The sequence below is a fragment of the Lemur catta genome, chromosome 11 (genome assembly GCF_020740605.2).
Source record: "Lemur catta isolate mLemCat1 chromosome 11, mLemCat1.pri, whole genome shotgun sequence".
In the NCBI taxonomy this organism is placed as follows: domain Eukaryota; kingdom Metazoa; phylum Chordata; class Mammalia; order Primates; family Lemuridae; genus Lemur; species Lemur catta.
This window is the reverse complement of record NC_059138.1, coordinates 26,466,331-26,486,808: the sequence shown is the minus strand read 5'-3', so window position 1 is coordinate 26,486,808 and position 20,478 is coordinate 26,466,331. Positions and strand designations below refer to the sequence as shown.

Genomic DNA, 20,478 nt, shown 5'->3' with positions numbered 1-20,478 from the left:
CATTTTAAAAGCAAAATTTATACTGTGTTTCTATAAAATATGAATTGTGAAATGATGCCTAGTACTATTTGCTACTGGGCTGGAAGTTAGAAAATAAGTGTGGAAGAACCCTGAATGCAGACAGATACAATGAACACAGCCAGTGATGTATCATAAAGACATGAAAAAGGCCACAAAAGTTCAGTGCTAACCCCTTCCAGAAACATAAAGTGACACATTTTGCAGATAATTGTATTTTACTTATTTAACTGATTAGTCATATTTTTGTATATACCTGAGGATTTCAGAGGAGCATCTAAAGCAATGGACAGTGTCTTAGGTATCTTATTTTCTAATTAAAAAATGTTTTCAATTCTATGTGAAAATATTTGCTAATACATAAAGGGTAATCTAATTTGGGATATTCTATTAAAATAGTCTCTTTTCCATAACTTCAATCTGTGTAAAAGAATAAAGTCAGTGTGAATTTACAAATTCCTCATGATTATTATCTATATTCATTTTTAAGAATTTTTTCCTTTAGTTTATAACTTCCAGATTTTATATTTAAATTAATAAATTATATTTCAAGGTAAAGTTAGTCTGTGAATGTACAGTAAGTCAGCCTGCAGATGCCAATCTTTAGGTCTAACTAAAGAGACTTTATTTCCACACAAAAATAAGTGGCTTGGCATTCTAATCTTTATGAAAATGGACTTAGTTAACCATTGGATCAAATCTAACTGTATCTGGGCATATTTGAGTTTTAAAAATAAAACAATACATTTCCTCTTTTAAAATTAAAATACATGTTTCTCTGCTTTCTTCACATTTTCTTACAACTATGGAACAGAATCACGAGTTTGTGGATGAACAAGTCTTTGAAGAAAGCTGCATGGAAGTTGCAACTGTTAATCGTCCTTCAAGTCATAGCCCCTCTCTCTCTTCACAAGGAGTCACCAGCACTTGCTGTTCACGACGACACAAAAAAACTTTCCGCATCCCAAATGCCAATGTATCAGGAAGCCATCGAGGCAGTGTGCAAGAACTCAGTACAATTCAGATCAGATGTGTGGAGAGAACACCTCTATCTAACAGGTACCTGAGATTAACCTGTGCTTGTGTCCAGGGCATGTCTCCTGTAGTCATGTTGCTACCACTGACATCTAAATCCTAGCTCCCAGGGTTTAGAAAGAGACAAAACTTGTGCTGTAGCAAGTAGGAAAATGGATTGACTGGCATATCCATTAAGGGTCAAAAGTAGCAATTGTATCAGTATTAAAAGAGTAGAAAGAAGAAAAGATCAGGAACACATAAATGTTTTTATCTCTTCAACTCCACAATTTTTTCTCCCTTGGGTAAGGACTTCTATACTCGGGAGTCCCCTACATAAATTCAAATACCCTAAAATGATAATCAACACTACTATAATAAAATAGATCTATGGAATTGAGACCAATATGATTGAAAATCATTCAACGGCAACTAAAAATATATCAACACATTCAATGAAGCAGTGAACATTAAAACTCCACCTACACAAATCTTTTTTTATTCATGCACAATTTTGATCATAAAAGTTTTCTTTGGCCGCATCAAACACAAAAACCTGACACAAATACAGATAAGTGAAATACTAAAATTTTTACCTCCGGTTAATTTATGAATAATTTAAGCAAAATTTTCATATTGATATTTTTCCTTTACTTCTATTTATTTACTGTTTGTTTTACCACAAACATACATGTAATAAAAAGTAGTACATTTTTATCATGTCATTAAAACGATCAATTTCTGCTAAAACAATTTTACTTTGCTCTTTAAATTGAGCATAAATTTTTAGAATGACAGTCTGTAAATTCAGTCCTACTTCCTTGTTGGCATCCAACAATATTTGTGGAAAACCTAGATGAGATTCTGCATTTAGGCTGTGTTGATTTATATAAATTGTATTTCTGTGGGACAAAAATATTAAAATTTAGAGCAATGAGACTTCTGTCTTTAAGCTATTTTACCTCTCCATTGTTTTACATGCATTACAAAATGAAGTAGAAAATGGAGAAGTGTTTACAAAGAAAATCTTAGGACATAAATATTTTAATTAAGTTTTCCATGAAAATAAAATAATTAGTTTTAATCTCTTCTTTATATTCTCTTTTCTCCTTTTTCTGTTATCCCCTTCCCCACATAGAGTATAAAATTCATGCATGGAGTATAAAATTTACCCCTTAGAAAACCCCAAAGTATTAAATAATAATAGCTAATTTTTTTGGCTTTTTAACAAGTGGTCATCACTCAGTTGAGAGCTTTAAGGGAATTATGTATCCCCAAACATGAAAATAAAAGATCATGTGGTCAAAAAAATTAATAAATCCATATGATGTGACCCTCTCATAATCATTTCTCAAACTTCTTGAGACCCTGTCTTAAAACTATTTTACTTTGCTCAATTCAGCCTGTCCAAATATTACCTAATCCTCTTTCTTTCTTGCTTTTTTGTCAGATATGCTTTTTGAGAAACACTTGATTGAACCAAATGAAGCTGGCTTTTAGAAATGTATATAATACTAATTTACTGACTAATGTTCACTTTAGCATATATTAAGGTTTGGCATTTAATTATTTTAAATTATGGTAAATTCTCTTAGACATTTAGAATGTTGTTTATAAGCATTAAAACATGCATTCCTCAGTTGTATGAAAAAAAAAGTAGGTAAACAACTTACTTTCTTAAATCTATTTTTTTTTCATCAGCCGATCCAGTTTAAATGCCAAAATGGAAGAGTGTGTTAAACTAAACTGTGAACAACCTTATGTGACTACAGCAATAATAAGCATCCCAACACCTCCAGTAACCACACCAGAAGGAGATGACAGGCCAGAGTCTCCTGAGTACTCAGGAGGAAATATTGTCAGAGTGTCTGCTTTGTAAGACAATTGGAATAAGATCTAAGAAAATTCGAGCCCTGGCTGTGGAAAGAATTTCAATGTAGAAGACAGAAGAAAAAATAAACCTTTTGCAGATTAAGGCAGCAAAGCAAGAAGGTTGGTAGTGAAACAAAAAACAAAACTTCCAAACTTGAGGATGTGAATGAAAACCACCAAATGGCATTTCTAGATAGAGTTTGACCTGTTACACAGAGGAATATTCTGTGGCCCTTTGACTTTGTGAATGAGCACAATGAAATGCCGCCTATTGATGCTTCTTGTGATCAGAACTCTTTTTTAATAAAATAAATAAAACAAATCTTTGAACATAATGTTCCAGTTGAATGCAAAACAAAAAAATATGGAAAACATTTTGATAAAATTTTTTCCTGTTAAAACCATGAACATTGGCTATGATGAAGATTATTACATATGAAAAAAAAAACTCATACAACACATTTGTATTGACTGAAGGAAACCATCATAATGCATGCTAGAATTCTTTGGAGCAGTGATCTCAGTTTCCTTATGTTGTCTTCAGAATAGGCATGATAAACTATAACTGTAGAAAGGGGGAATTTCTGTGCACTTACAAAAAGCTGATTGTTCATGTTCCATGGTGGGCTGTGCAAATAAACTCCTTTTAGAACTGCAGTATTTCTCATGGGGATGCTTATTAGTAAACCTAAAGTGTTCAGATAGTTCAGTATTTATTGTTTAACCTTGCACCTAGATACTGTTACAACTGCAATAATTCATTGTATACCTGTTGTATCAGGATTCAGGATTCTTTGTTATTGTACTTTCCAGATCTTTATAGATACAGTAAGAGCCACGTCCATAGAAAAACTTCTAGTGTGGCCAAGTTTTAGGTAACTTTTTAATCCCAAACTATTGTGCCATAAATGTTTTTCAGTAATATTCTTCGGTCCAGTGTGTTCCCGTGACAGTGCATTATCTGTTCCTGTATTTCCGCAGCACCTTTCTATTGGGTTTATTGTCATCAGCGTTTACTGTAGTTCAGATGACTTTGCTACTTTCGTATTCCCCAACAAATTATCTTGTAAGTAGATTATCAGCAATCCCCTTGTCAAAAACTAGACAAAAAAAGGAGTTGACATCTATGAATTATCTCTAACGTCTTTGTTGTTTATGGAAAAGCCCCGATACTGGATATATCACTATGTGTTTCATGAAAAGAGTTGTCTGGGACTAATATCACAGGATCAATGATCTCAGAATCTTACTTGATGTATTATTTATTTTGCTTTAGATCTTGAATACATTTTGAGAATAACTAATGTGAATTGAAATGTAGAGATAAACCGGAGTGCTTTATGTAGCAATATTTGATGAAAGCATGCTTTCTACTCCATTCAGGAAGGCAGCACAAATTTATCTCAGAAAGGTTCCTGTGTACTGCAAGGTGCAATCCTCTCCACTAAATCAGGAGGACAGGAGTTCGATGATGCAAAATTGATCTCTATGTACATTTAAGTGAAAAGTCTTTATATCTTTTCACCCTTAAAATATATCAGCAGACTTGTCTGCACGTGACAGTGTAAAAAAGTTTAATGTCAAATGCAAAGTTTTTGTTCATTCCAAGCCACCACTGTAAGGAATAAAGCTTAGCTTCTGTACATGAAAAGAGTTAATAATTATCCCTCTATTATAGAGATTTTAAAATACTTATCATAATTTATCATGAAAAGGAATTAATCCAAACATTTTCAAGTAAAGCCAGAAATTGTTGCTTCCCATTTCTAGAATAGCTTCTAGGACAGTGCTGTGCACACAGTAGATCTTAATAAACATTTGCTGAGTGAAAGTAAGATAAACTCAATTATCTCTTGGGAAGAACTGGCTTACTCCTAGTTTGTCTTTTAAAAAGTTACTAATCTTCCAGCAGCGCAAATATTAACAATTATATTAACACCTGCCTCATGTCACTTTATGCTTCTAGAGCTAATGTCTAGTGAATCTTCTTTGATGGCATTTATTGAAAACTTTTTAAAAAGTAGACTAAGAAAACCACAATCAGGAATACTTACATCTTGTGATTCCCAATGAGAAGTTCTATTTTTCATGTTCTTGATATTACATAAAAGAAGTTAGGTTATTTTGGTTGACAATTCTGCCTCCTCTGTTGATTTATCACTTACCCAAAATTCTTAATTTCTTTAGACTTTTGGAAAAGAAAAAAAACTTTTTGATGTTTTAGGTGATTTAAAAATATACTGTGTTGGTGGTGAATGACTATTGATGACTGTGTTAAGTGCATCTGTATTGTAAGTGAAATGTAATTATTTCTGTGTACCATATGGAGTAACTAAGGTCATTGTTTTTGACAATTTTGTTTAAAATTCATATATCTTATTTCAAAGGATAGCATAATACCTGCATTATGCTGGAAAAAAAATAGACCTTTGGAGAATACTTAAATAAAACATGTGCATGCTTGAACAGGACAACATGGTTGACTGTTGCCCTATTTTCTTAGATGTTTCTTTCTAAAATCTAGGATGTGCCACTCTCATAATACACATGTGAGAGAACCCTGTAACACAACTCAAAGAACCTGACAATTGGAAGTAACGCTTAAATCTCCTCTAAATAGGTGGAGACAGTAGCTTTCTGCCAACAATAGGAATTTAGGCAGAGACTTTTAACAGAAAAGTTAATGGCATTTAAGTAAGGCCAGTCCCTGAACCTTATATACTTCTTAACTACCACTACATGCATTAAGCAAAGAGAAGCTCTGAGGTCATAGCTTTGGTCAGAATTCAATTAAATTCTCAATCGAAGGCTTTTTTCTCTACCTAGGAAAACAGGATGATTTATTTGTCTAGTTATATGTGTATATGTATGTGTATATATGTTTATTCATACACATATACATAGATTTTATTCATTTTTAAAAATATACATGTACTGATATTTGCTCTTCAATATGCTGGGAAGGACAAAAAGCAAGAATGTTAACAGTTTATTAGAAGATGGAAAAAGACAAAGTAAATTACTTAGTACTGAGACCGATTTTAACTAGTGCTATATATGTTCCTCTTGGTGGATAGTCTCTGTGTTTTCTTGTTAATTCTTTTCATTTATAGCCCTTGATTTATTGAGGTGTCAATCCTGCATTAAAAAGTACAACACACCTCCCTATTCCTTCAACTTCGTCACAATATTGGCTTAGAAATGGCCTCTGAGGAGTTGTTATAATGTCTGCCAGTAACATTGCTCAAAAGAATAAAAAAGGGTTCTTGATATCAAATTGATGACTCCTCAGAGTTTCATGAGAGAGGCATCTCCTCTTCCCTACAGTGTTGTTAAGGTGTTTGTTTTATTAACTCACAGGTACAGGAATGGTTATTGCTCTTCACTGTGCATACATCATCAGAGATTTCAACACAATTGTGTAGGCACACAGTATTTTTTTTTTTTAAATGAAGGTCTACATTGTATCTACATCAACTGGTTATGTCTGGATAGTAAAACATTCTTAGAACAGTTTGATTTTTCAATCTAAGGAATTATTATTTTTGAACAGCAAGTTTGTCTAAGACAATTATAAAATATGTTTATTGCAAGAGATTTTTAATTGGAAACAATATTTGATCCATATCATACCTTCTAATCATCTTTACTGTCCTCCTTGCCTTTTCCCTCCTTTCACTTCAAGCACTAATTATTATTTTAGCAGATTATTGTCTCCCTTTCCTTATTATTTTCTCTGGTTTCTCTGTGGAAATCCATCAGGTTACTCTATGTTCATTCTATAAACAACTCAATTTATTGAATGCATATGATGGGCCGGACATGGTGATAAGTGCTAGAGAAATAGGGATTAAGAAACCAGATTGAATCCTCAAGGAATAATGTAGTAAAAAATGGCTCAAAATAGTGTCTGCCTCACACTGCTACTCATAATCTTACACTCCAATTTTCTCCTTTCTGCTGTATTTACAGTCACTTTTCTACTTCAATCTCCTGAAAACATCTCTTCAACAGAGGTTACATAAACACGTTATTCTTTCAAGTACTTTCTAAAATGTTTTCATCACATCATTAAAATCCTCTTTCCGTAGGCAATGGTTTCCCTTCTCTGGGGGAGAGCAGGGACAGGGTACATGAGTCCCTAGCTGCCTGGATAAAGAAAAAGAAACAAGTCACGATAAAACAAACCAAAAAGGAGGCAGAGCTTCATGTTTATGGTTTGATCATGGGTTAAAAAAAATAAAAACCAAAAAATCTTAAAAAACTAACCTTTCCCCAAGCATCCACTCTACCTTCCCTATTATAGTTGCAGAGAATGTGAAGAAAGCTTTCAAAATAGTTTTGCAGGAGGACTCACACACAGTGCTGCTGTGAATCCTAACACCACATCTCAAATGAGCTCATCTGATTAATCCTATGAAATTATCTGAGAGGATGGGGAAAAGAGCAATGCGTTTAAAAAGGAAGGTAAGTATCTAATCAGGGGCACACACCAAAAAGGTGGGCCTGGTTGGTCAATATCAATTCCAAAGCATGAGGATGGCTGAAGAAGCATAGTGAGTGGGTGGGTAATAAAGATTTGGAGACAGATTTGGAGGAACCCTGGAAGACAAAACTAGGAGGTTGGCAAGCAGAGAGGCATCTTTGGGCTTTGATTCTAATTGACGATCTAGCATTTTTTAGTTTGGTTTAGATTAATTTAATTCCTTTGTTATAGCTACAAATTACAACACCATAATATATTTATCTTAACCTATTACCAGTTTTTAATAGTTAGGCACCCATAGATTGCTCAGAGATCTCCTAGACTCCCTGCACAACAGAGAACAGAACCCACAAAATAGAAGAATAAGCAAGTGGTACTAAGAAATGTGCAAGGGAGTTGAAAGAGCCAAGGTTGAATGGACCTTGAATTGGGTAGATGGGTCCATTAAATTTGCCAGTCAAATACAGCTTCTTGGAGAAGCAGAAGATTTTATATCAGACGATTTAATTTCAAAAGTAACAATTGTCATGTGCATCACAGTTTTACATAGAAATCAGTCTGGACTTGTATTATGTTTGTTCCCAGCTAATCTGATAAAAAATAAATATAAAACCACAGAAGTAAAATTGCAATGAACCTTTTCATTATGTAGCTTCTTTCTTCAATAGAGTCAGTGAGTGCTGAATAATGATGATTATAACAACCATGAAAAGATAACAGTAATAATGACTGCTAACTTCATTGGGTCTTAAATATGTGGCAGGCACAGTGCTAATGACTTCACATGTACCAATCCATTAGGTAATTGTATTAGCCATATGTTCTGTTGAGAAAACTTTAACACTGAAAACTTACGAGTCTAGAGTCTCCTAATTTAGCTAATATAAAATTTTAAATTAAATCATGTATTTCTGTGATAGGATTTTGTTGTGTAGAATATTGATGTTATTTCTTTTTTTAGACTAAAAGAGAAATTAAAGGAATTGAGGGAGGGAGTGCAGAGGAAAGCCCGGTTATGTCCACACTACTGGTTGCAGTGTCCTTATCAATGACAGTCAATTTTTCTTCCCATTTTCTATGGGCCAACATTTTTTCTTATCTTGAAATGTGCGCTGATGGTAACTGCTTCCTGATTGACTATTGGCATGTGAAAATACAATAAAAACCAGCAAAGAAATATATTACTATTCTAGTTGACAAAGATTTTTCCAACTCCACATCGGTACAGCATACACATTTAGTTGATTTTCCAGTAGCAGAGATAATTATGTGTTAGAGCATCTACTGTTTCTCATTTGTTCCCCTTTTTGAAAAAAGTCTGCCAAAATTTTCAAGGTTGTTTATCAGGGCAGTGGTTATAGCCTACAGCATCTAATTGGCCCATAGTCCAAGTCCTGGAGGCTGATGATAATGTAACAGAAATATTTTGGAATTAATATCAATAACCACAATTCCCATCCTTCATTATCTTTTGTAACTTCCTAAATTCTTGCAGGCAAAAATTTGAGAGGATGTCAGCAAAGTGCCTATTGGCATTTAATAGCACTTGCAAAATAAGGTGCAGAGATATTCAGATAGGCAAAATAACTGCATAATTCAGTATCCCAAATTAATATCATGCAATTAAAAATGTTTTTGGATTTTTCCATCCTCATAAGAAATTCCAAAATTTTTCTGTAGGTCGTTGATATTTTTTGTTTGTTTCTCATAAAATAAAAAGCTTCAATAAAGGTATAAACACAGACATTTGATTTATTCAAAACTGTAGAAAATTTAATGTACCATTTAAAATGGTACTTGGGATATAACTACTTGCCATAAAACTTCTTCTTTGGGTTTTATCCTTTGCTTGTTTTATGTTCCAAAATAACACTGGCCTATTAATAATATCTCTTTACCTTCCACTTCAATCTTTCCCTTCCTACTTCCCAAATGGTAAGTGTATTATTCATTTTAAGTATTAATATTGTGTCCAAAACTTTCCTTACATGAAAAATTAAGGTGTAATCTTGATTAAAAAGATATGTAGGGGAAGATTAATATATATGGCTTACTGTTGTCAAATTCTGATAACAAATTATAAAAATTTAGTATGATAAATTTGATATGATAAATTATAAATTTGTAAAATTATAAAAATTATATTATAAAATAGTAAAACTTCCCCAAATTGTCATAGAGAAGGATAAAAATGTCTAATAGATTAAAAAAAAAAACTAATGAAGTTTTGGTCAACAACAAACCACATATATGAAGATGATTCCATAAGGTTATAATATCATATTTTTACTGCATCTTTTCTGGTTAGATGTGTTTAAATATATAAATACTTACCATTGTGTCACAATTGCTTCCAGTGTTCAGTACAGTAACATGCTGTACAGGTTTGTAGCCTAGGACCAAGAGGCTGTACCATGTATTAGCTGTGTCGTAGGCCATACCATCTAGGTTAGTGTAAGTACGCTCTATAATGTTCACACAACTAGGAAATCACCTAATGATGCATTTCTCAAAAAGCACCCCTTTGTTAAGCAATGCATGACTGTGTGTGTGCGTGTATCATCAGACAGATCCACTAACGTCTAAAACGAAGTGCATTTATTCATTCAAATGTGCAGGAGCCCACTAATGACAGACTAAAGAGAGAAATGGAGCAGTGAGTAACTGGTAGAATCAGAAACGAAGCATCATTTGGAAAATACAGAGTTTGGAAGACCAGAAGAATTCAAATCATGTTGGTGCCTTTGGCTACCTTGCCTAGAATTCAGTTCATTGGCAAAGATTCTGAGAATTTAGTTAAATTTTGCTACAAATATTTGCTATGAGATGTAGACTTATGAATTTTGGAGGATTATCTGAAATTATTTCATTTCCCCCATCACCTATTTCCCCAAATTAAAATAAGCATCTCAACATAAATTTAGACTGAATGTTAAAATGATTATAATAAACTCATTTTAGGAGACTAAGATTAAGGCCTGAAGTAAAAAAGTGAGGGTTTAAATTTCTCAGTTTCTGTGTCTGAGCACCTCTGATTCTGATTGAACATTTCTGTTATTATTCCTGACTGTAGTCAAGATTTAAATACAAATGAACCTTAGAATGACTATTGTTTATTTCTAACTAGTTGCACTTCTCTTCTCCATTTCTTCTCATATCTGAGTGAAAAATATATTCACTTTTTGAGTATATGTGTCAAAAAATGTATCAAAAAAACGTGGCCTCAAGATATGTTTTTCTACATAATAAGAGAAAGCCGAACACATAAGCTAAATTAGGCAGCCTGTACATACCTCATAATAGAAATATTTAAAGTAATATAATAAAAGTTCTTAGGAAACTTCTTATGCAGACATTTTAATTTTTGATTTTGGATTGCCATGTAATTTATATAGGTTTTTTTTTTTTAATAAAATCTCCTTCATGCCTCAGATAAAACTCAGGAAAGGAAACATTGGAGGAAACGGTGACCACGTACACAAACACACACACACACACACACACACACGCACACACACACACACACACACACACACATCCCAGAGGTAGAATGTAGAATTTCATTTATTTTACCATCCAATGAAAATAGAATTTTAATGAAACCTAAAAGAAAACTTTTTCTTGTCATAATCATTATACCTTCTGTTTTTTTTCCTTTGTCAATTGTAGAAAGCTATAATGTTGCTATCTCTAGGCTTTTAAATGAACCTTCCTAAAAGTATCAAAAGTAGCATTCTTAAGATTACTAAATGGCATTATATTTTTTTCTAAAGCATAAATACTTTAGAGTACTTGAACCTGCATTAGTTAGTACAAGGAAGAAATAGGATAGCAGTGATTTTGATTGCATACGTGAAAAAAGAGAAACTCATTGTTTATTAACTTGAAAATGTATTGAGAATTTGTGCTTTTTTAGGTTGCTCTTTAAGTAAAGCAAGAGCTGTGTTATCTTCAAATGTAATCAATTTCTTAGGTAAATTTGCTTTAAACTTTAAGATAAATAATTGTGATAGTGGAGTTGTGAAAAGCAAATCATCCTTCTGTTTTAACATCATGAAATTAAAAAGTACACCAAGAATTTCAAATTCTCACAAAATGTGTATATGAGCTTCTGTTCTATTCTCCTCCCTACTTTTGAAGTGACTAAGCCATTTTCTTTGGTTTTTGTAATTTATAAGGATCACAGTTGTATACCTATGATCACATCCTCTGGTCGATGTTAATCATTATATATGACTCTCTATACAGAAATGGGAACACGCCAAGAGGAAGAAAGCAGCATTTCTTTACACAATGGGAATGCTAAATGTATTCTGCATATAAAACATACGAGATGTAACTCAAAAAAGTTGTTATAAGTTCCCTTAATGGGCAGTATAATACCTGCAGTTTTAAATTACATGAATTTCAAGAGATTTTCTAAACACAAAATATTTTAAAGGGATGACTCTTGCATTATATACTTCAGCTATGGCTAATACAGTATACCAAAAATGCATAATAAAACGCAGGCTATGTGGCCATTCTATTTATTCATGTTTTTTGTGAGTACATTTTACAATCCAAGCACTGTCCTTGGTGCCGGGAATGGAACAACAAAAAGATCCTGCCCTTAGTGATAGTCTACTAGTTGTAGTCTACTAGTTGACTTGTACTCCCAAACAGGTAAAAATATAATTAAACAACCTAAGTTCAGAGTGAGATGTATTCCAGGAAAAAATGCATACTGTGCTCAAGTCAGCAATAAAATGGTGGTAGGGGATGCTTAATGTGGTGATGAAGGAAAGGGCTCTAAGAAAAGATATATGAGAACTGAAAAGAAGAAAAGCCAGCCAAGCAAACAGCATTCCAAATCTGGGAAGCACATGTACATTTAGAACCAATCTATTTGATTTCAGTAAAATGCATGGGTTTTAATTTTTTCCCTTCTGCTGCCTGTTATGTCAAGCCTTTATATAATTTGAGGGCCAAAAAAGATTTTTGGATATATTAAATAACTGAACAGTTTATCATTCTTGATTCCTATTTCTTTCCCTTTCATAGTTAAGTGCCAAAATAAAAGTCTCTCAGTGAAAATCACAGCTCACATTTATTTATGAAGCAACCAACATGAGCCATTCACTTCATTTTAATTCTCTGCAACAACCATGCATGCTGGTGTTGGGATAACCATTTACCCAGCAAGGGAACAGAAGCCCAAGGAAGTTAAGCAACTTGCCCAAGACCATACCACTGGCAAATGATTACGGTAAAATTCAAACCCAGATCTGACTGCAAAGTCCATCCCCTTCCCCTCTCTAACATAGTCTTTCATTTTAACAACGCAATTAAATAGTATGGAAGCTGTGTATAGCACACAATTCTGGATTTCATCATTTAAAAGCAAAAAGTTTAGGAATATCTTGTGACTTACATATATCTTAATTACAGGACCAATTGTTTTTTCATCACTAAAATGACTAGTAAGTATATGTATCAGCCACAGTTTGTTCATTCACTTGATTAATTCAACAAATATTAAGCACCTTATATGGCCCAGATTATATGGCTAGACATTTGAGGTAAAACAATTAACAAGACAAACATGACCCCTGTCACTATAGTGTTTGCATCTCCTTAGAAAGACTATCATTAAACAAATAAATATACTGTATAATTGCTAATTGCAGTAAGCACTACAATGGAAAATAATGAGGTACTAAAATAGGGACAACAGAAGGATCCTCAGTTAAACTTCATGGTTCAGAAAAATTCTCCTTGAGGAGTGCCATTTATTGGAGCCCAGAGGAGGAGTGGGAATTATCCAAAAAGGAGAGAAAAACATTGTAGAGGCAAAATTGTAATCCACAAGATAGAAAAGGTTTTGTGACATTTGAGAGCCTATGAGAAGGCCTATGTGGTTGAGCCACCGTGAATGAGGGGATGATTAGAACATGGGCAGGGTCAAGGCCATGTGTGAACTCACAGTCCCTGCCACATAATGATACTGGCCTTCGTCCTCTGTCCAACGGGAAACCATGAAGAATTTTGAGCAGAGGAGTGATGTGATCCAATTTCTGCTTTTAAAACTCACTCCAGTGCTATGCACTGAAGAATGAGTTGGGAAAAGGGCACAAGAGGAAGCAAGGAAGCAAGGAGACCAGTCTGGGAACCATTACAGTAACTCAAGTGCGAGTTGAAGTACGGCTGATTTAGAGTGGTCGCTGAGCACTGGATGATTTAAGGGACATTTTGGAGTTAAAGTCAGGGAGACTTGGTAATGATTGGTATCAGTGTGCGAGAGATCTAGGGAAGCTGTCAATTTCTGACGCAAGCAGCTGAGTGGAGGAAAGTGTCATTTGCAGAGATGACCAGGAGTTCTGCTTTGAATATGTCTATGAATCATCTAAGGGGAGGGGACAAACAATACCAATAATAATAAGAAGAAGAATTCATAAATACTTATTAAGTGCTTACTCTATGCCAGGCATGGTTTTTTAAAGTGATTTAAATGTATTAATTCATTTATTATCAGAAACGTCCTATTAAATCTATACTGATTTAGAGATAAAGAAGCAGAGGCACAGAAATGTCACCTAACTTACTAGGGTCACACAGTAAATAAGATGCAATGTTGGGACTGAACCACAGGTTTCTGACTCAGACAGACTCCAAAGCCTGAAAGCTTAACCACTGCAGGGATTTCCCTCTTTCGTCTTGAAGTAAGCAGTTAGATATAGGAGTACAGGGCACAGGAGAGGATTCCAGAGTTATTTATTTAGGAATCAGCAGCATAGAGGAGGAATTTAAATCCAAGGTAATGAAATAAAGCATAGAATAGAAGAAGGATCCCTGGAATGATCCAGGAGGAACTACAAAGTCTGAGAAAGAGTGGCTGGAAAGGCGAGAGGAAGCCAGGAAAGAACAAAGGGCGGGTTAACGTATGGAATGCTGCTGAAATGTCTGGAGGGTATGAACGGAAAGTTCTGGGCAGGCTTGGCACCAGCGTGGTCATCGTTCAACTGCAGAAGCGCACGATGCGATGTCGTGGGCACAAAACGAAGACTAGATTAAAGATGTCAAGTGTGGAAAACATTCCCGGGCTGCCTGGCTCTGAAGTGCAGCTCCGAGATGCACAGATTTCTAAAGGGAAATCTGGGCTGCGAGGAATTGGGTTTTTTAAATTTCTCAGTTTCATGAGATTATAAACTGGCATGGTCAACTCTCGATAAGAAAGATCTCGTAGCTAGAAAAGGAAAGGATGAAGTGGCAGGAAAGAGGAGAAACATAAAGAGTGAAGTTTGTGACAGGGAGGGCGTGCAGTCAGGGTGCGGAGGAGGAGGAGCGCCCACCGGAGCGCCACGTCCTCGGAGGCGCAGGCTCCTCTCTGAAGGGCGCCTGCGTGGCTGTGTGTGACAGTGCATGACATAGTCCCCCCGAGCGTGCTTCCTCGCCGTCCTGTGCTGGTGCACACCGAGGGGTGACTGCGTCTCCTGGGAACAAGTTTGCTCTCACGCTGTTCTGAATAAAAGGAGGAATGACCTCAAATCTAAAAAGCTCCGAGAAACCTCTGCAGCACAAAACCATACCAGGCATGTAAGCCTCTCAACGACATTTTGGAACGACTGACTTTTTCATGCCCCAGTGTTGCCCAGTCCTATGGGGGGTGGAGAGGTCCTTGTGCTCCAGGGAGATAATCCAGGAGGTGTCACCTTGGCCAGCAAGCCCCCTCCAGCAACCCGAGTGCCTCCCAGTTTCCTTTTCTCAGACCTCTCCACACATTCTTTCCTCTCTGGTCGTTGTCAGCAAGAGCTAGGAGGAACACTATCTAATCGTAATAACTCACTCAGAGATACAGATGACTATGCAACTCCCAGGATATTTGCAATTGACAAGAGGCCACTTACACTTAATGAATCTCTAGAGAAATATAAATATTGAGAGAGAAAACATCTGTGGTCCCTGAGTATTCTCAAGAGAGCTGTCTATTCTGCCCATCCTGGCTAATCTGCCTATCAGGATGGCCCTGTACACAAAGGGACACACGAGATATACACAGACACACACACAGGTGCACACACTCGTATATGCTCAAGACACACTTTCAGACACACACTAGCACATTGACCCTCACAGCGTGAACATCAAGACACACACACACATAAACACAGGTATGCATGTACACACGGTTGTGGCAATATACCTAAGCATTTTGTATGGTGAAGACCAGCATGGCTGGCTAGTGGGCAGGGACAAGAATATGTAAGAAATTCTAAGTCAGTGCAAAGAGTTTGGATTTATCATTATTCTAAATGAAATGAAAAGCCATAAGGAGTTTTAAATGGGGGAGTGACAAGAACTGATTTCCTTTTCAAATTGCCACTGTGGCTCTAGTGAATACTTACGGGACCAGAGAAGAAGTGAGCAAGCCTGATAGGCGGCTATGGCAGGAGTGCAGGTGAGAAACAGGGGGGTTGGACTAGAGCGATAGCAGTGGAAGTGGAGAAAATTTGGTATATTCAGGTAAAGTATTGAAAGAAGTGCTGACAAGACTTGCCCAGGGATTAGACAAGAGATAAGGAAGAGTTCAAACCAGTGAGTGGATTTACTAAGAGAGAGGGCTGGGAGGGAAGCAGGGGGAATCGTGAGTTCTGTTTCAGCCATGGTTCATTTTAAATGCATGTGATCTATGTGGCAATGTCAAGGAGCAGCTGGATATATAAAACTGGAATTGCAATGGTGGGTCAGGGTTGAAGCTAGAAATACAAGAATTATGAGAATGGAGATGGCATATAAAGCATGGCACTGGTGAGAGCGTTCATAAAGAAGAAGCCTCGAGCAGCTGGGACTCACCAGTATTCTACGGCACACAGAGGAGAAGAGGCAGCAAAGGGAATAGAAGGAATGCTCAGGGAAGAATGAGAAATAGCAAAAAAGCTCTTACCAGTTTTTGTCAGTTTTACTAGCATGTGAACGAGCTGAAAAGAAATAAATTTATTTTATGGGCTTTCTCTTGCAAAAGCTGAGAATTTGGTCAAGGCAAGGTTTTAGAGATATGTCCACAAAGTCTTTGGTACTCCTCCTTCCAAGAAATGGAGCTCAATTTCCCTCCCCTTGCATGTGGGCTACATTTAATGACTCCCTTCTAATTGAATCTGGCAGTAGTGATGGCATATCACTTCAAGATTAGATTATAAAAAGATTACTGCTTCCACCTTGAGTACTCTTTCCTGGTCGCTCATGCTCTCGATGGGATCACGTGCTCTGAGGTGAGCCAGCTGCTGTGTAGTGAAGGGACCTCAGTAGAGAGGGACAGACTGTCCCAACCAGCAGCCGGCATCCACTTGCCCCACCGTGTGAGTAAACCAACCTGGAGGTGGATCTTTCTTTCAGCCCCAGTCGAACTTCCAGATGACAACATCCTCATCCAACATCTTTCTTGCATCTTCATTCAAGACCCTGAGCTTTGAATGATAAATGTTTTTGTTTGAAGCCATTAAATTTTGGAGTAATATGTGAGTAAGCAATATATAACAAACTCATCAGTATATAAGAGGGAAAATGCTATGTAACTATGCATCATAAACTTTCTGCCCAATGTTCACATTGCTTTACTTCTTTCTAAGAGAAAAAAATCAAGTTTGTAAATGCATTTGGAGAGACTAGTATGGATATCATTTTCTCTCCATGCAGAAATGAGGTCTTGTGGAATGGATCCATGTGTGGTTAACATCTTCCACCTTCACCTATTTTGGTCAAAGCACTGCCTACCTTGAATAGTTTTTCTGGTAATGAAACATGAACCCTAGAAGTCAGTTCCAATTCATTGTGGGCTTAGTAAAGTATTCCCAAAGGGGATTATTTTAAATCCTCCCCATTCTCTCCGAAATTGTAAGGTTAAAACCAACAGAACAGATAGTAGAGAGAATGAAGAGGCAATGAAATGTAAAGGAAAGGCACCGGAAATTCAGGCTTTACTTCTGTTTGGCTATGAAACATTGGAAATTTATCCAGTCTTTTGAGCCTCAAGGTCCACATCTCTAAAATGAAGTTCTGCTCCAGCTCACACATGGATGGGAGGGTTAGATAAAATAGAGCACATGAAAAACCCTTTTAAATTACATGGAGGCCAGCCGCTCAGTTTGAGGCTAGAATACATTTACTCGGGTCACCCTGGTGCCTCTCCCAAAGTGCTCACCTACTGTATGAACTCAGTACCTCTTACTCCAAAGCACACATTTCTACCTATGCGTCTTCATATAGCCTCAAAATCTGATTTGGCTATTCTTGTATTTTACTTGTCTAAGTGATTATTAAGAGCTTTTTCTTTCTTCTTTTGATAATTCTTGGTATGAGCTCTTTAATCTGAATGACAATTTCAGAGAATATCTGTAGAAGCGGAATCCAAGTAACTAGCATTTTCAGCATCGGTTTCTACTCTAGTTTCTCTCTGTTGAAATCATTGAGAAGAACAATACTAATTCATCTTAGTCCATTTGTGCTGTTATAACAAAATACCTGAGATTGGGTAATTTATAAACAACAGAAGTTTATGTCTCACAGTTCTGGAAGCTGGGAAGTTCAAGATCAAGGCTTTGGCAGGTTCAGTGTCTGGTGAGAGCTGCCCTCTGCTTCCAGGATGGTACTTTTAGTGCTGTGGCAGAAGGTGGAAAAGCAAAAAGGACCACTACTAGGTTCTGCCAGCCCTTCCATAAGATGACAAATCCCATTTGTGAGGGCTTTGCCCTCATGACTTAATCACCCCCTCAAGGCCCTACCTCTTAATACTATCACATTAGTGATTAAGTTTCAGTGTACCAATTTTGGGGGGTGGTGGTGGTGTGCAGACCATAGCATAATCATAGCATCTAATGGTAAGAAAATAACCAAAGTAAAGGTGACTTTCTCACATAAAGCCCACATTTTGAGAAACTCTTTATAAATGAAAGTATATAAACAAAATATATGTGCTCATTGTTGTTGAGATTTCTGTGGCATCAGACTTCAATTTTTCATTTCTTTTACTTCCTCTTGTCCTAACTTTTAATATAAATGATGAGAAAAGTACCCCTAAAGAAAGCTATAAATCTCCAGGAAGGGAAGAATTAAAGCATCGTAATGGCAGGATTGACATAGTTAACTAGCCAAAGAAATGTGCATGATTATCATCTCGTCATAAGAAAATTAAATTAGAAGCAAATTTCATTTATTCATTTCCTTTTGCCTTTGTCTTATTAGAAGTTATTTTTTATAATCAATTCTCTTTAAGGGCTTTATTTTGAAAATCACTTTTTCTAACCTCAACTAATTTTTTGCAATATGATCTGTACTAAAACTATATTTAGTTGCAACCATATTTAGCTTCATCTCAATTGTTTATGATTTTAAAATATTTTCATATGAAATATTTTGAAAATACTGAAAGGCAGAACGAATAAATAAACATTTGTGTTCATAACACTAAGATCCAACAAATGTTAATATTTTGCCTTATTTCAGATATTTCTACTGTTTTTAAGAAATGAAGCATCACATTTACAAGTGAAGCTTCCCTGATTCTAGTTCCCTTCTTCCCTTCCACACATAAACATTACCCTGAAATTTGTACAATATGTTACACTGTTCACTTATGTTTCAATACGTGTTCTACACATTTATGTATGCAAATTAAATAAGGTTGAAATGCTGAAATATCTTCAGTGTATTATAGATGAAGGGATTTAAAGGTTTAGGGAAGGAGGAATTTGAAGAGAATTTACCACGTGTTTGGAGTGAATTTATCATGGGAAGTGAAGGAAAAAAAACCACACTTTTTCCTATTCTCACAAACCACACAACACTTCAACTCTAGTAACCAAATTTTGTGAGGATTTCTCCAACGAAACAGTGGACACCAACTGGGTGTTCTACCATTTAGCTCAATACTGGTGCTATCTACCTGAGTCAGCATCAGATCCCACAGGTTAAGGGCTCAGTCCCACAAGACCATCCCCACTTCAGATGCAAATCACAAGCCCCAAGTTGTGACCTATGCTTCTGACCACCTCTATCTGGATGTAAATCAGGGGTTCCCACAACCCCTTCCCTGGATTCAATTAATTTGCTAAGAGGACTCAAAGAACTCGGGGACAAACACCTTATTTACACTTACTATTTATTATAAAGGCTATTACAAAGGAGATAGATGACCAGCAAGATGGAAGATGTGTAAGGCAAGGTATGGGGAAGGGGTACAGAGCTTCTGTGCTCTCTCTCTCGGTGCACAACCCACCAGGCACCTGCACTTGTCAGCAATCCGGAAGTTCTTTGAACCCAGTCCTTTTGGATTTTTATGGAGGCTTCATTATGTAGGCATGATTGTTTAAATCACTGGTCCTTGGGATTGTCTAAACCTTCAGTCCTACTCCCCTCCCTGGAGGTTGGAGGTAGATGGGACTGAAAGTTCCAACCCTCTAAACATATGGTTGGTTCCCCTGGCAACCAGGCCCATCCTGAAGCTATCCAGGAGCCCCCAAGCTAGCCATTATTTCATTATTAGCACACAGACACATTACGTTGGAGATACCAAGTGTTTAGGAGCTGTGTGCCAGGAACCAGGGCCAAACACCAAATATTAGAACAAAAGATTCTCCTAGTGCCCGTATCTACAAAGGCTTTAGGAGCTCTGTCTTGGGAACCAGGAAACTGTATGTGTGTGTGTATTTCTTATCATAGTTACCCACTCACACACCCACTAACACTGCTCCAAACAAGTGCCCAGAGAACACTGCCTTTACCAATGCATTGAGAAATATACAGGTAAGGAAAGAACCCACATCTCTGAAAAGCTCAGTGTGCTTTAGGTCAATGATGATGTTTACAAATGATTCCTTTGAAATGGGCTCCCAGATTTTCAGGCTGAAGGAAGAGTTGGAGGTAATTTCCAGAATGGGCAGCAGAACTAAGCACTAATCAAAATAATTTGACCCACTGACATCATTAGTAGTAGCTAATGGATTATGATGTTCCTAGAATAAATATAGATATTTGGACTGTCTATAAGAAAAAAAATCTAAACTCTTATCCTTATGAATAGAATCTTGATTTAATCAACACAATAAATAATTATA

General features: G+C 36.2%; 1 protein-coding gene across 2 annotated transcripts in view; it reads left to right on the top strand.

Annotated features, from left to right (window-relative positions):
- The window catches only part of KCND2 (potassium voltage-gated channel subfamily D member 2), a 439,410-nt gene extending 434,032 nt beyond the window's left edge, over positions 1-5,378 (top strand). Inside the window, exons 5-6 of one of the 2 annotated variants that reach the window (XM_045565540.1) lie at positions 833-1,077; positions 2,734-5,378. In XM_045565540.1, the coding sequence (XP_045421496.1) occupies positions 833-1,077; positions 2,734-2,911 (423 nt within the window). In that variant the 3' untranslated portion in view covers positions 2,912-5,378. The remainder of the gene's footprint in view (positions 1-832; positions 1,078-2,733) is intronic. The other variant, XM_045565539.1, reaches the window with a different exon arrangement.
- Positions 5,379-20,478: the final 15,100 nt, after the last annotated feature.